The sequence below is a fragment of the Panthera uncia genome, chromosome E3 (genome assembly GCF_023721935.1).
Source record: "Panthera uncia isolate 11264 chromosome E3, Puncia_PCG_1.0, whole genome shotgun sequence".
In the NCBI taxonomy this organism is placed as follows: Eukaryota; Metazoa; Chordata; class Mammalia; order Carnivora; family Felidae; genus Panthera; species Panthera uncia.
The window spans coordinates 11,760,684-11,776,457 of record NC_064815.1 but is presented as its reverse complement, the minus strand read 5'-3'; the positions used below and the strand labels follow the sequence as shown (position 1 = coordinate 11,776,457).

The following is a 15,774-nucleotide window of genomic DNA, read 5'->3' as shown; positions in this document are numbered from 1 at the left end:
TTTCTTTCTTTCTTTCTTTCTTTCTTTCTTTCTTTCTTTCTTTCTTTTCTTCCACCTCTCTCTATGCCAGTATAGTTCTGAATCTGAGAAGCAAGCCAGTACACAGTACATTGGAGGAGAGGGGACAAGACCTAAGATTTGGCTCTGCCACTTACTAGCTACCTGACCTTGGCCAAGTCCCTTCACTTCTCAGAACTACAGTTTACTCATCTGTACAATGGGGCTAAAAACACCTCCTGTCTGTGTCCGAGAGAAGTGTGGGTTCGTTTATTCAAACAACTAGTAAGCCAGGCCTTGCGCTAAGCGCTGGGATTATAGAGATGCAGGAGACCCCCAGTTCTTGTTCTCAGTGAGATCACAGATCTCAGATCTCTCAAAATCACAGATATGAAGGTACAGTCGAAAAAGAAGGGGACGTGATTGTCACACTAGGTATCTGATAAGATTGTGGACGCATGATATGTAGTAGAGGTGAGATGTCACAAATGGAGACATTTTAGACACCGAGAGCTTGATACGATGCAGCCACAGTCCTGACCTTCCTTAAACCCAGGGAGAAAAGATGAGACCTCGACCCAAAGAGGAAGAAACTTCCAGGGTGCTCCAACCCTGCAGGTTTAGATAATCATAGTGCCCACCCTGTTCCCATCTAGAAAGCCACGGGCCCCTGAGGACAGCAGGAACAGCTGAGATCCAGTGGGAGCCAGAGGCTGAGCAAGGGGTCGCATTACGAGTTGAATTCCTTCAAAGGATCTCCACCGTTGGGACTTCTGGGACTTCCCACTGGCTGAGCCAAGGAGAGGAGATGAAGCGGGGCCACGCCTCTTGCCCTCCGCTGCAGAAACCAGTCTTGGCACCACAGCCGGAGGGACAGCTGGGAAAGTGCTGGCACCTGCAGCGGGGGAGCCTTCAGGAGACTCAGAGCCACTCTGGAAACTCACACCAGGCCTGAATCTCCATGGGATCTTGCTTCCTTCCCTGCTCTCCCTCTCAGAAGTGAAAAATAACATCACAAAAATAAAAGTAGAAAGAGGAAACTAAAGTCACCCATAATCCTAACATCTAGGGACAACCACTCTGGACCTAAAGCAAATCTCTTGGCAGAATGTCTGGGATGTCCCTGCTTTATCTGCCAGGCTCGGGGAGGATTACAGGCATCATGTCAATGAACCCTCACATAACCACCCTGGAATGCAGGTTATATAATTATCCCCATTTCACACAATGAAGACACTGAGATCACTTGTCCACAAGTGAAATAACTTGTCCACAGTAGGGGACTGGGACCGGGGGAGCTGAGCCCGGAACCTGGGTCTGTGCTGATACCGAGGGGGAAGTCCCCGCCTGTGGCCCATGTTCCCACCAGCTCCACTTGAGCTACAGCCACGGTACCTGTCTGGGCTGAGGTTCTGGCCAGTGTCAAAAGCCCGAGCCACCAGGATCATGGACTGTCTGTCGCCAGCTTCAGCTGCCTTCAGTAAGTAATCGAATCCTTTAGTTCTATTCTCTTCTGTTTCCTGTCAATACAGACCAAAGAGGGGGAGAGAAACGGAAATGAGGCAGGGAGGAATGGAAGCTTAGCCCACTCTTGCTCACTGCTCTGATTCCTCCAGACAGCCACATCATCTCTTGCCTCCAATAGGGCTCCTTGCTACCATTATTTAAAAAGTTTTTATTCTGGGGCGCCTGGGTAGCTAAGTCAGTTAAGCATCCCGACTCCTGATTTCGGCTCAGGTCATGGTTTGTGGTCAAGCCTCGCATCAGGCTTTGCACTGACAGTGCATGGTGTCTGCTTGGGATTTTGTCTCTCCCTCTCTCTCTGCCCCTCCCCTGCTCACTCTCTCTCTCTCTCTCTCTCTCTCAAAAGTAATAAATAAACATTTTTTAAAAGTTTTTATTTTTAAAAAGTTTTTTTAAACTTTTCTTTTTATTTAAAAAGTTTTTAACAGCTTTATTGAGGTATACTTCACATGCCATACAATTCATCCATGTAAAGCACTCAATTCAGTGGGTTTTAGTACATTCACAGAACGTGCAACCATCCCATTATCAATTTCAGAATATTTTCATCAGCCCAAAAAGAAACCAAAATACCATACCCTTTCACTGTCACGTCCCAGTTGCCCCATCCCACCCAGCCCTAAGTAACCACGAGCCTACCCTCTGTCTCTAGAGATTTCTCTATTCTGGACACTTTATATAAATGCAATCATACAGTACGTGGTCTACTGTGACTCGCTTAACTTCACATAAAGGTTTTAATAGATTGGTGCTTTGTTCTTTTTATGGCAAATAATATTCCATCGTATGGACGGAGGATTTTATTCATTTTATTCATCACATTTTATTCATCAGTTGGTGGATGTTTGGGTTGTTTCCACCTTTTGGCTGAATAATGAATAATGCTGCTATGAACATCTGTTACAAGTTTTCACATGGATGTGTGTTTTTATTCTTTTGGGTAGATAGCTAGGAGCGGAATTGCGAGTCACATGTAACTCCTACTTAGCCTTTGGAGGGGCTACAGTGGCTGCACCATTTCACATTCCCACCGACAGTGCACCACCTGCTTCCATTCTGCTCCCCCAACATCCATCCCATAGCAGCAGCCAGAGGGATGCTTTTAAAGACCAGGTCAGGTCACATTACTTTATCAAAGCTGCCCATGGCTTCTTATCCCCACTCAGAGACAAAGCCAAAACCCTCACATCAGCCCTTCTCAACCACCAGGCTTCAAGAAGTATGGGAGGGGAGGGCACCTCGGGGGCTCAGTTGTTCAAGCATCTGCCTCTTGATCTTGGCTCAGGTCATGATCTCAGGGTTCTTGTGATCAAGCCCCACCACGGGCTCTGCACTGACAAATCCCTGTTTGGGATTCTTTCTTTCTCTCTCTGCCCCTCCCCTGCTCACGCTCTCTCTCTTTCAAAATAAATAAAAAACAAAAAAAAAAGCGTGGCAGGGACCACCAGCTGTCTCCATATCCATTGTCCTCCACCATATTTTGGGCGCCACGTGGCTGACTAGCTACAGGCTACGTTTTTCAGCCTCCCCTGGAGCCAGAACTGTGTCCTAATACAAGAAGCCCCTCCGGTCACTCTCAATCACCTTGTCTGGTATCTTCTCCTCAGCACAATAGAACAATGCCTGGCATGGGAGGTGCTCAATAAAGGCTAGTTATTTTTAATTCTGTTGGAAAGATTTTTGTTAATTATGATCTGTACTATATCCTTCTCCATTTGAAAAGTTTACTCCATGAGAGCAGGAACCTAGGACGGTGCCCAGAGTGTTGGAGACTCTCAAAAAGCATGTGCTAAATTCATGCACGTGTTAGTAAGAAAACAAACAAAAGTCCCAAAGGAGGGGGCAGTGGAGAAAGTGGGTGATGGGGTTTCTAGGGCACATAGCGGCTTCTCAGGGTACACACCCATCATTTCTTTTGCTAAGCCATAAGCCTGCTGGGACACAGCTTACTTCCTCCCTGCCTGCCCTGTCCTAACCGTCCACCCACACTCCTGCTAGGGAAAGCTGCCAGAGTCTATCCTCCGGAGAAAGGCCTTTGAGAGGCTTACAGGTGAGAGAGGAATCTGAAATGGCTAGTAAATCCCTTTACAAAGCTGCCAAGAGTGTGGTTTGTGTAAACAGCCTGAGGTCACAAGAAGATCTCCCCCCAGTCCTGGTCCCTCACCACTCATGCCGGGCTCTGGGATTACTTTATTCAGGCCTCAAATCCTTCTGAGTGTCCTCTCTGGACACAGAGTGCCAGGCTCTGTGGCAGATGCTGGGGGAACAGGCCAAAGGCAGCAGTATGCTGGCGCCGGCTCTCTGGGCTCAGGAGAACTGACCATGAAATTATCGGGGATTTTGCAAGCCAACTGTAAAACACAGTCATTATTAAAAATTACATAAACTTACAATTAAATGAATTATATTAAAAACAAAGGCAACAAATACTCAAAACTCATGACTTTTTTTTTTTAAACTCATGACTTTCTACTTATTTTAACTATGATGTACTGTTGTCCATATTCTTCAGATTATTTATGTCTATTTCTGGGTTTCTCAACCTCGCACTACTGACATTTTGGACCAAATAGTTCTCTGCTGTGGGGGCTGTCCTGTGTATGGTAGGATGGTGAACAGCATCCCTGGCCTCTATGTACTAGATGCCAGTTGCAACCCCAATATTTTGACTACCAAAAGTGTCTCCAGGCATTGTCAAGGGTCCCCTGGAGAAGGAACAGCAGAATGACTGGTTGAGAACCACTGGTCTCTTGAATCTCTACAACAGAAATACCGTACATTTCTTTCCAAATCCAGATTCAGTGATGATGTATTGGGGCCTTGAAAATGGCACCCTAGTCACATTTACATCAAAGAAAGTGGAAAATAGTACAGATCAGAGGGCTTTTTAAAAAAAAATTTTTTTTTTGTTTTAATGTTTATTTAGTTCTTGAGAGACAGAGACAGAGCGTGAGAGAGAGAGGGAGACACAGAATCTGAAGCAGGCTCCAGGCTCCAAGCTCCAAGCTGTCAGCACAGAGCCCGATGTGGGGCTTGAACTCACCAACTATGAGATCATGACCTGAGCAGAAGTTGGATGCTCAACTGACTGAGCCACCCAGGCACCCCTCTTTTTTGTTTTTTTTAAGTAGGCTCTATGCTCAACATGGGGCTTTGAATGCCCAATACAGGGCTTGAACTCATGACCCTGAAATCAAGAGTCTCATGCTCTTCTGACTGAGCCAGGCAGGCGCCCACCTATAGATCAGACTTTGATTGTTCTTTTCAATGGTCTTGATGGAAAGCAAGGGACGGAGAAAACATTCATAATGCAGATTAAACTTACAAGTGTGTCACGTCTGTAAACATGACATTGTGACTAGCACAGGAAATTGAAGAAACATTTTTCAGTATTTTAAGTTTATTTTGAGAGAGAGTGCGCAGGAGAGGGGCAGAGAGAGGGAGGGAGGGAGAGGGAGAGAGGGAGGGAGGGAGGGAGAGAGGGAGGGGGAGGGAGGGAGGGAGGGAGAGAGAGAGAGAGAGACAGAGACAGAGACAGAGAGAGAGAGAGAGAGAGAGAGAGAGAGAGAGAGAATCCCAAGCAGACTCCACGCTGTCAGTGCAGAGCCCCATGTGGGGCTTGAATCCATGAACCATGAGATCATGACCTGAGCTGAAACCAAGAGTTGGACGCTTAACCAACTAACTAAACCACCCAGGTGCCCCTGTGTTTCAGTAGTTAAAACCATTATCTGATTCAGCAAAGAAGTTGCTCACATCAGTGGCAAATGAATGAAGTTCCAGTTCTGACCATCCTGGCACCTCTGCCCCCTCTGCCTGGACAGCTCACCTCCCACACTCTGCCTGGCTCACTCCCACTCAGCTTTTAGGCCTAACTCAGAGGTCACCTCATTCATCCGTCCCACAAATGTACACTGAATATGTACTGGGCATCGGGCTCTGTTCTCACCACCAAGGATACAGATGGAACCCACCATTAGGCGTTTCACCGACCCCGTGAAACCCACTCAGGGCCCTTCCCATCTGCTTCCACCACTACTTTCTGTTTCTCCCATCATGCCATGTCATAATTGCCTGGAATCATGACTGTCACCTTGCACTCGTTCCCCAGTGGCACATCCCAGTCCTACCAGTTTCAGCTAACCTGCAAGTGCCTGGCCCCACACTGGGGCTCAGAAGTTTCCGGGGCATGCACAAATCTGCAGGATGGAGAGGACGATGACTGAGCACCCCCTCCCACCCATGACTAGGTCCCTGCCGCCCCTCACCTTCAGAGAGACGTCGGCCAGGATGTGGTGGGGCAGCTGTGAGCACATGAGCCCCAGGGCCACGATGGCCTCCAGCTCGCCCAGGTCGGCCGCGTGCTCCAGATGGAAGACGGCCGACTCGCGGTCCCAGTCCTCGTCCTTCTCGCAGAAGCGCCCGCCCTCGTGGTAGCGCACCATGGCCAGATGGACCTACCACACAGACTTGGCTGTTGGCCCAGCTGCCTGGGCAGAAGCACCCAGGGCCGCCCAGCCAGCCTGCGGGAGGAAGCGATTAGCGGAGCAGAGGCGTGAGCTGGGCTCTGGGTCAGCGGACAAAGGGCTCTGAAGCGGGCATCACCGTACCTTCCCCAGAATGGACTTCCCGATTTTTTTTTCAAGGTCCAGAGCGTTAAGCCTTTGCACTTCCAGGGCCACGGCGGAAGGTCTGGGCAGGTGGAGGCGGGAGGGGTTGAGGAGATTCCACTTGTCCACGCACACCTGAAAGAGGGAACCGGGCACGGAAGTTTACAGGCCAGGGAATGAGGGGCTGGGGACGCAGGCCCCACCACCAGCCGTCAGTTGCTCCTACCGCGTGAGCCTGGCTGGCAAGATGCAGGGGGCGAACCCTTAAGGTATCAAATTTTCTTGGACAAACACGGCTCCATTTCTAATCCCTCAAATCCTGCCAATTTACGGGCGCTGAGGGAATATTATAGCACCAGGACACAGAGGCCAGTGGAATGGACTGCAGCAGTTCAAAGTGTTTCCCACTCGTTTATCAAGCAGGGTTTGGTTGGGGAGGTTGGACCGTAAGCTGCCTCCTTGGCCAGTGACCCACATGATGGGCCAGAAAAGTCTGACTTGAGACCCTGCAGCAAATCCACTTCGCTTTCCTCTGTGCATCCACAGGAAGCTTCGGGGAATAGGTTTGGAAAACACATCATGTTCCAGCTACAGACACCCTCTTCCAAAGGTCCCTGCAGGACCGAGCCAGGCAGCTGCGTGCATATATGTGCGCTAAGCATCCTGCAATGCACAAGGCACCCCCCACGACAAAGAAGGGCCCAGCCCAGAATGTCAGAATGTCAATGGCACCACGGTTAAACAACCCTGCTCTACACTGTGTTGAGACCTTGCACCATCGGTAAACACCGCGTGGTAAATGCTCTGTGTTCTGGACGGAGCAAGAGTCACACCTGCTGGGGCAACTGGGAAAGGCTCCCGCAGGAGGTGCCACAGGGGGCCAGTCTGGGGTTGCAGATGGGCTTTGAGGAGATGTGACCACAGTAGGAGGAAGGACCTGGCAAGTGGGAGACTCACAAAGACTAGAGGGTGAGAGGTTCAACATGTGTTTCCGGTTCAGCTAGGGAAGGGTGCCCGAGGATTGGTCTTCCCACATCTGCCTGATGATAATGAGCTTCTAAGATGCTTGTTAGAAACACTTGCCAGTGACCTGGGGAAAGCTGCTTAAGAGCCCCGTTTTCTCATATGTAAAATGGGGATGAATAACATTAGCCTGTCTCGCTGGGTGGTTGATAAGTAAATGAATGAATTCTCTGAGGCACTTATACACAGGCATTACTTTACCATGTGAGCTGTGGCCCTTATAGCCCCCCCTCCAGAATGGGCTATCCTACTTGTGTCTATGCCTCTCCGCAGATCCCCCAGTGTCCCGCCCAGTCCAGGGGCTCAAAAGTATTTGCCAGTCCCTTTGCACAATCTTCCTTTAGCTGATGTGTGAGGCGTCTGGGCAGACAGCAGTGACACCAGGGAGGAGAAACAGGGGCTGGAAAAGGCAAGCACGTGGTCACGATAAGGCTGCCTCAGGGAGCATTACCCGTCCGGAGCTGCCCAGGCTGTCTTCGTCAGACTCGTACCTCCGGTTACCGTTTGAGTGGCCCTGAGGGAGGTGAAGGGTAGAGTGAGCCAAAGAGCAGTTCCCAAGAACTGGTCCTGCCCTCCTCCCCAGGGGACCCTCTTCCAGGGGACTCTCCTCCTAGGGGACAGGCTCAGCCCCCTCCAGGAGACCCTGCTCCCAAGGGACAGGCCTGGCCTCTAGGAGGGGCAGCTGGAACTCATGTGCCAAGAAGAGAGAATGCTGGGTAACAGGCAGGACCAATGTGCTGGTGTGCCCACAGCCTTCCTCTCACCCTCCCTGTGTGCACAGATGGAAATGACTCAAAGGCACAGGATCGTGGCAGGTAAGTACCAAGAAAACCTCCTTCCCCTTACCAAAGCTCCCATAATAGGTCTTTACTCGCAGTAACAAAGCTGAGACCAAAGGGCTCTCAGCAAGACTGGTTTGGATGCTCAGATTCAACTCTGGCACATGGGAAAACCTCTAAGTGGCAGACACTGCCTGAGCCACCCGCACCAGTGTCCTCCAGTGCACTCCCCAGGATGGCCAGAACACCACGCATTGAACGGCATCCTTCTGCCCACACCTTTCCAGCCTATTACCCAGCACCCTAGATTCCAGTTTCCTCAGAAGAGTTGTCTGCCATTTTCAGTCTTATGTAATCGCCCATACTTGTCCCTTTACTAAACTTTCTGGTCCCCGTAACCCTGTTTTATCTTCTGCCCTGCCTTTATTTTTATCTGAAATGATCTTGGGTATCAATTTACCTATTATGTTCTCACAACGCACTCACATTCCTCCCCACCCTTCCGTCCCCCTGGACAATGAGGCAACAGAACACTCTGGTCTCATTTCCCTGGGGGGAATTCCTTACATGTTCTCGGGGCTCTGGGTCATCCAGCTCACCCCGCTTCTCACTGGGGTATCCGCTGTCCCCACTGTTCTCAGAGTCCTGTGGAGAGAAGATGGCCCTAGGGTCTCAGTGGTCCTCTGAGCGGTGGTTACTTCTGGACACTCAGACATTTGCTATCTCTCCTTTGTCCTATCACTTCAAGTAACATCCCCTTCCCTCCGTATTGCTGATTGGGTGACAAGGAAATAGTACAAAGTAGTGGCGAAGACCTTGGGCTCTGAAGCCAGACTGCCTGGGCTCAAGTCTGAGCTTTGTGACTTGCCAGCTGGGACCCTGGACAGCGATTTCCTTAGCCATGAGGATTCGTGATAGGGCCTACAATGAAGGGCTATAAGCAAGAAGTGAGGTGTTACTCACTGAGAGTATGGACCACAGGAAGACCAATCTATTATTAAGAGGGGCTCGGGGCGCCTGGGTGGCTCAGTCGGTTGAGTGTCCGGCCTTGGCTCAGGTCATGATCTCATGGTCTGTGAGTTCGAGCCCCACATCGGGCTCTGTGCTGATAGCTTGGAGCCTGGAGCCTGCTTCAGATTCTGTCTCTCTTTCTCTGACCCTCCCCTGATCATGATCTGTCTCTGTCTCAAAAATAAATAAACATTAAAAAAATTTTTTTTTTTAAAAAGAGGGGCTCACAGGCAGAAAAACAAAGGCTGGTTTATGACGTATGACCCATGGACACAAATGTAGCACTGAGTGCAGTATTTACTACAATGGAGCCCTCTGCCAAAACTGGGGCACATCTTTTATTCTTCTGGACAATTCGGAATCTCTAACTTCAGTCATTTGTCTACCAGTGTTCAGTTCTGGACATCTCTGCATGTCACCTGCATCACTATTCAGCTCACACTTTTGTTTCTTTCTTTGTTCTACTAATTAGTATTTCAAACATACCTCTAAGAACAGAGAATAATAAAATGAACTCCTATGCACCTGTCACCTGGCTTTGTCTGCTCTTAACATTAGGTCTTAGTTATTTCAGATCTTTTAATTTTTTTTAATTTAAAAATTTAATTTTAGAAAGAGAGAGAGTTGGGGAGAGGGGCAGATGGGGAGAGAAAGAGAACCTTAAGCAGGCTTCACACTCAGTGCAGAGCGCCACACGGGGCTTTGATCCCACAACCCTGGGATCATGACCTGAGCCAAAATCAAGAGTCAGACCCTCAATGGACTGAGCCACCCAGGTGTGCCTGGATCTTTTATTTTATTATTTTTTTTAAGTTTTTATTATTTTTTTTAATTTATTTTTGAGAGACAGAGAGTGAGCAGGGGAGGGGCACAGAGAGAGGGAGACACAGAATCCAAAGCAGGCTCCAGGCTCTGAGCGGTCAGCACAGAGTCCGACGCGGGGCTTGAACTCACAAACCGCAAGATCGTGACCTGAGCCAAAGTTGGATGCTTAACCGACAGAGCCACCCAGGCGCCTTGAAATTCTAAAATGCATTCTAATTCCAGAATGAAATCTATTATAAATGGAATCAAAAATAATATCTACCTCACGGGTTGTTGAGGCATAGAGTGTCTATCAAACTCTTGAAACAGTCTTATGCTTATTTTTTTCCTTCCACTCAAAAACTCTGAAAAGCAGTCAAGAGTGAACTTTAACCTTTGGAGCAATCCCAGGGTGCGAGTTAAAGTGCACCTGAGGTCTGGGCACAGGTGACACGTCTCAAAGTCTGCTTTTAAAATTCCTGTGAGTTTTTACTTTGACACTGTAATATGTCTGCCTGAATGCAAATGCAGTGCCTTCAGCTTCTGCAGAGTCACCCAGAAGCTGTTGGAAACCGGTCCTGTTTATCCAACCTGAGGGCATCACGCTGGATTGTGCTATAAGTCACTCGTCTGAAACCCAGGACAGCTCCCTCCCAGGACAGCTGTCCACACGCATGTGGCCAAACCACACCAGGGCTGAGCTTGCTCAGCATTTATCAGAAGGTTGCATTGTTGCTAATTTGGATTCCCTCTTCTGCTACCATCTCTGGGAACTGCAATGGATCCAGCTCTTCTCAGAGGGCACCACTGCCCTGGGCAGGAGGCTGAGAGTCATCCGCACTTCCCTGTGGCCCCTGGCAGTGCCCAGAGCAGACCGGGAGATCCCTCTCCAACTTACCCGGTGATTGTCCAGATGGTCATGGTCTCGGGGTACCATGTTGTCAAGGTCACTGAACACAGGCCAATCTGGGCAGGAGAAAACAGAGATAACGCACTGGCTCTACCATTAAAACTGTCTGAAAGACTGACTACAATCTAGGGCTGAACGCACCTGTCACCAGGCCTTTTTAAAAATTTTTTTGAAAATGGTGCAAAAATGGGGGAAGAAAGCTGTCAGTATCTGGAGGGCTACAGTTCTTCCTCAAGAACTTATTCAGTCTGCCACTTGCTGGCTGTGGCGTCCTAAGCACGTAGCTTCACCCCTGTGCCTCCTCAAGGCTGTAATGCAAATAACTTGTGCAACGGGCTTAGAGGCACACGTGCCTGGGCCACAGTTGGCCTTCAGTGAGGTGCAGGTGTGAAAGAAGAACGGCCATTTGTATATCTGGGGCTCAATGAGTAGCTACAAGTTGGAGAAGCCTCAGATGGCTTAACAACCAACCACCTCCTTCCTGGTGGTTCCCAGTCTCTGTCTCCTCCCCTGAGCTTCCACAGCCAAATCCAGCTTGTTTCCATTTTTATATGGTTTTTAAGAATGGTTTTTCCATTTAAAATGGTTGGAAAAATTAAAAGAATAGTAATTTATGTGAAAAGTACATGAAATAGAAAATTTAATGTCTTTCTTGGAACACAGTTACACCTACTCATTTACATACTGTCAATGGCCACATTCATGCTGCTAATGCAGAAGCCATAGGTCCCCAAAGTCTAAAATATTTGCTCTCTGGCCTTCTAAGGAGAGCCTGTCAACTCCTGCTTCAAACTATACCCAAGGTCTTCTAGTGGAAATGTCTAAAAGGCTTGACATTTGACACTAAAATCTTCCTCTTCTGTTCCTCTACAGCGTCCCCCAGCTGAATAAATGGCCACCCCACCCTTAGAGTTTTTCAGATCAAAACCCTGGAGTCAGCCGTGCCTCCCCTCCGCTTCATCAGCAAACTCTATCACTTTAACTTTGAGGATAATGATTCCGTTTTCCTCCTCTGATCTATTCATAGGTCGTTCAGATTTCCTAATATTGAACAAGTCTCAGATGCTTGCAAAAACACTATCTGATTATGACGGACTATTCTTTCAAAGACTACCAGTTTTGTTAATACCTTATTTAGAATTTCTGTATTGCATGTTTATAAGTGGGGTTGGAATGCAGTTTTCTTTTTTTGCTGTTTTGTGAAATCTTGGTGTAAAGGTTTTGCTAGTTTCATGAAACACGCTGAAAAAAATGTTATCTAAAACAGGGTCTGTTTTTGAAGCATTCGGAAGACTTGGGTCTTGAAAACTTATTAAACAAACTCACTCATACAACCATCCGGGCCATGAATCTTTTTGACTAGCATATCTGATTTCCTAACGTAAGCGAAAGCCAGTTTAGTTGTGTTCTTTCTGGTGCCTGTCCCCTCCAATCACAACTACCAAGGACCAAAAACGTCACTCACGGAGGTTGTCCAGTTTCTGGCTGTGTGGTGTGGCCGAAGATGGGGAAGAAGGGAGAGAGTCAAAGGTCACGTCACTCATGTTCTCATCTCCAGAGTTTTCTGAAAGGCGAAGGAGCAGGGGGGGGCGACTCCCAGAGAGGGTCCTTACTCGGGGGCTCCCACACTTCTCCTCTGTCCCCCTCAAGATGGTCTTGGCTGATTGCTGGAGAATTAACGGACACCCATGTCACACAGGAACCCTCTGGGGAGAGAAGGGCTCTTCCGGGAGCGTGCTGTTTACCCAAACCCTGAGGCCCTTTCAGTCAACGGCCCCCATACATGCCTGTTTAGGGACTGGCAGGAAATCTAAAAATAACCAGTGGGGGATTAACCCAAAGGCTTCTAAGAAGGGGCATCTGGTACAGGAGCTCAAAGCCAGCCAGCAATCCCAAAGTGTTAACCACACTCTACAGCCCTGAGCTGGGGCATACCTGTGGCCACACATCCAGAATCCCAAGCTGGTCTGTCCTGACAATCTCTTACATCTGGTCACGGTAAAAGCGGGGGGCCTATCCTGGACACAGCAAGGTGCCCGAAGAGCCAGGTCCAGGTCTAGTCCAGCCATTTATCAACATGCCACACAAATACATGTACCACACACCTCCCTCGCTATCTCTACACACTTGGGCTCTTCACTCTGGTCAAAATAGGTCCAATCAAGCAGACCCCAGGTACTGGGTTAGCGGGGACACTCGGAAGGGCTTTGTGCACTGATCCTGGGAGGAATGAGGGCCACGGATGGAGCTGAGATCCTTCTGGCCCTGAAACTCTTCAAGTAAGCTTTGCAGGGCCTGGACTGCCATCACAGAGAAGCACAGCTCACTGCCTGGCAGAAGAAGGGCCCGGTCCCCCTGAGCAGGCTCTCATTGGGCACCCACCAGCAGCTTGGTGTTCTGATTCACAGTGTCCCTCTCTCTTGGTGAGAGGTCAAAGGCAGCGAGGCCCATGCTCTTGCAAATCCGGTTGCAGGCATGAGAGTAGAAGAAGAGCGCCATCCCCCGGACACCTGCGGGCAGAGCAGGGGAGTCTGGAGCAGCGCCTTGCTTTGTGACAGGGGCGGGGCAGTGCTGGGCACCAAAACCACGGAAAGGGCAGGCACTGAAGTGGCAGGGCTCAGACGTCCCAAGCTTCCACCCCCACCATCTTGGAAAGGCCGATCTACCACCTCAGCCAGTTTCCTCGTGTGCAGGGAGAGCTGAGAGATGTGGGGAAACAGGGAGTGTGGTCTCCATGGAAACAGGCTGGCTTTCCCCACCTACCTAGGTTGCCATCTCCAAAGTCAGTGCCTTTCTCGGTGTGGATCTGCGGGTCGGTGTAGAGGTCGCCCACACCCTGGATGTCCACCACAATCAGCTGATGCCCGGAACGCTCAAATGTGAAGTGGCTGAAGGCCTGGGGTGGGGTGGAGACAGGAAGACTAAGGTGACCAACCACAAGAGACCAGGCTGTGGACTATGCATACACACGTCAGCCACCACTGCGGGGCTGCAACACCTCAGCTCTGCCCATGATGGGGCCTTTCTCTGCAAGAAGAGGTTGCATATGGGGTGCCTGGGTGGCTCAGTCGGTTAAGCGTCCGACTTCGGCTCAGGTCATGATCTCGCAGTTCATGGTTGAGCCCCACGTTAGGCTCTGTGCTGACAGCTCAGAGCCTGGAGCCTGCTTCGGATTCTGTGTCTCCCTCCCTCTCTGCCCGCCCCCTGCTCATGCTCTTTCTCTTTCTCAAAAAATAAATAATAAACATTAAAAAAAAAAAAAAAAAAAGAGGTTGCATAGAGGAAGAGATAAAGGGGGAGCCCTGTTTAATTCTGCAGGGACAGAAGCTGGCTGGCATGTCTCGTTACAGAATCTACTTCGGGGCACTCCAGGAGGCTTGAGGGCCCCCTCGGGGTGAGACCTCATGCCCACAGGGACCCGCCCCTCCAGGGGCCTCACCTGTGGCGTCAGGCGCATGTTGTCATCACGGACAAAGCCCGAGTTGGAGTTGTACTTGATGTACTTGCCCTCGATATAGTGCTCCAGGTGGAAGAGAGGCTTGCCCGGTCTGTCCTTCAGCTCCACCACGCACATCTGCATGATGTCCACCTGGTGGGAGGGGAGCAGCTCAGGCAGGAGCCAGGTGGCAAGCGCCTCCGACACAGAATGCTTGGGAGGAGCCGCCCGCCTGGGCTCCAATCCTGGCTCCATCAGTCAGCAGCTCCCTGCAGGCCAAGTGTCCCCAGAATCCACTGTCCCCTTTTCTTTTGAGAATGAAAACCCCTGTGATGGCTTAACTGCGTCTCCCCCAAATTCATATGTTCAAGTCCCAACCCTCAAAGGTGATGCTATTCGGTGGGGCCCTTGGGAGGGGATCAGGTCATGAGTGAGAAGCCTTCATGAACGGGACTGGCGTCCCGATAAAAGTGACCACAGGGCTCCTTCGCTACTTCCGCCACGTGAGGCCACAACAAGAAGGCACCGGCTATGAACCAGGAGAGGACTTCACCAGAATGTGACCAGGCTGGCACCTTGGTTTTGGACTTCCCAGCCTCCAAAATTGTAAGCAATAAATTTCTGTCATTTGTAAGTTGCCCAGTCCGGGGAAGCCTGGGCGGCTCAGTCAGTCGAGCAACCTCAGTCAGTTTCAGCTCAGGTCATGATCTCGAGGTTTGTGGGATCAAGCCCCATGTCCGGCTCCAAGCTGGCAGTGTGGAGCCTACTTAAGATTCTCTTTCTCCCTCTCTCTCTGCTCCTCCCCCCGCTCATGCTCTCTCAAAATAAATAAACTTAAAAAAAAAAAGTTCTGTTAGAGCAGCACAAAGGGACTAAGACAGCCCCCAACTGAGTTCCAACACAATGCACAGCCATCCAGGAGGAATGACATCACTTGGCCTCCCTTGCAGCTAGGTGTGGCCATGTGACCAAGCTCATCCAATGGGAATTGAGCAGCAGTGATGATGTAACCCCAGCCTGCCCCTCCTCCTCTGGCCCTCCTGAGGCTATGGAGTGGACATCTCCCAGTGAGGCCGACCTGGCCATGTGCTCCAGGGCCACACTCTGGGGTAAGGCAGAAAAACAAGACAGAAGGAACCAGGCTTCTGGATGACTTAAAGAAGTGAGGCACCAGCCCACCCTGAGCCCCCCACCAAAATGGGACCATCAGAGGAGAGAGAAAGAAACCATTTTGCCTTACTACACATTTGTGGGTCTGTATGCTAAGCAACTAAGCAGGTGTCTTACACTAATACTGTGAACATGGGCAAGTTAGTTCATCAACTCAGTTTTCTCACCTGTGGAATGGGCTCTCACACGTAGCGTGAGAATGAAATCTGCTGATACGCGAGTCTGTCAACGTTTGCTGACGTTATCATTACCAGTAGACATAACTCTAGAGCAATAAACACCAAACTATACCCAGTGGTTCTCTCCCTGCAATGGGGAATTATACACATTCCTTGCTGAATTTCTTTTAACAAGCACATGTCTAATATTGGGAAGGAAACGTGTAAGTCTTGTGAATGGTTTATAAAGTGAGGTTGGTAAGACCTGAGACACTGACTCCCCATGGCTCCCCGTCCCCCACAATGATACCCACCGTAGAAGGATCCAGGTCTGGGTTTCCCAAGGAAACAA

General features: G+C 49.7%; 1 protein-coding gene across 1 annotated transcript in view; it reads right to left on the bottom strand.

Moving 5' to 3' along the window:
- Positions 1–15,774, bottom strand: part of EEF2K (eukaryotic elongation factor 2 kinase) — a 63,130-nt gene that overhangs the window by 8,054 nt on the left and 39,302 nt on the right. The window contains exons 7-16 of the mRNA XM_049639150.1: positions 14,098–14,247; positions 13,422–13,554; positions 13,041–13,168; positions 12,124–12,325; positions 10,647–10,714; positions 8,501–8,578; positions 7,606–7,668; positions 6,132–6,266; positions 5,790–5,978; positions 1,393–1,517 (exon numbers count right to left, since the gene is read on the bottom strand). Coding sequence (XP_049495107.1) covers positions 1,393–1,517; positions 5,790–5,978; positions 6,132–6,266; positions 7,606–7,668; positions 8,501–8,578; positions 10,647–10,714; positions 12,124–12,325; positions 13,041–13,168; positions 13,422–13,554; positions 14,098–14,247 — 1,271 coding nt within the window. The remainder of the gene's footprint in view (positions 1–1,392; positions 1,518–5,789; positions 5,979–6,131; positions 6,267–7,605; positions 7,669–8,500; positions 8,579–10,646; positions 10,715–12,123; positions 12,326–13,040; positions 13,169–13,421; positions 13,555–14,097; positions 14,248–15,774) is intronic.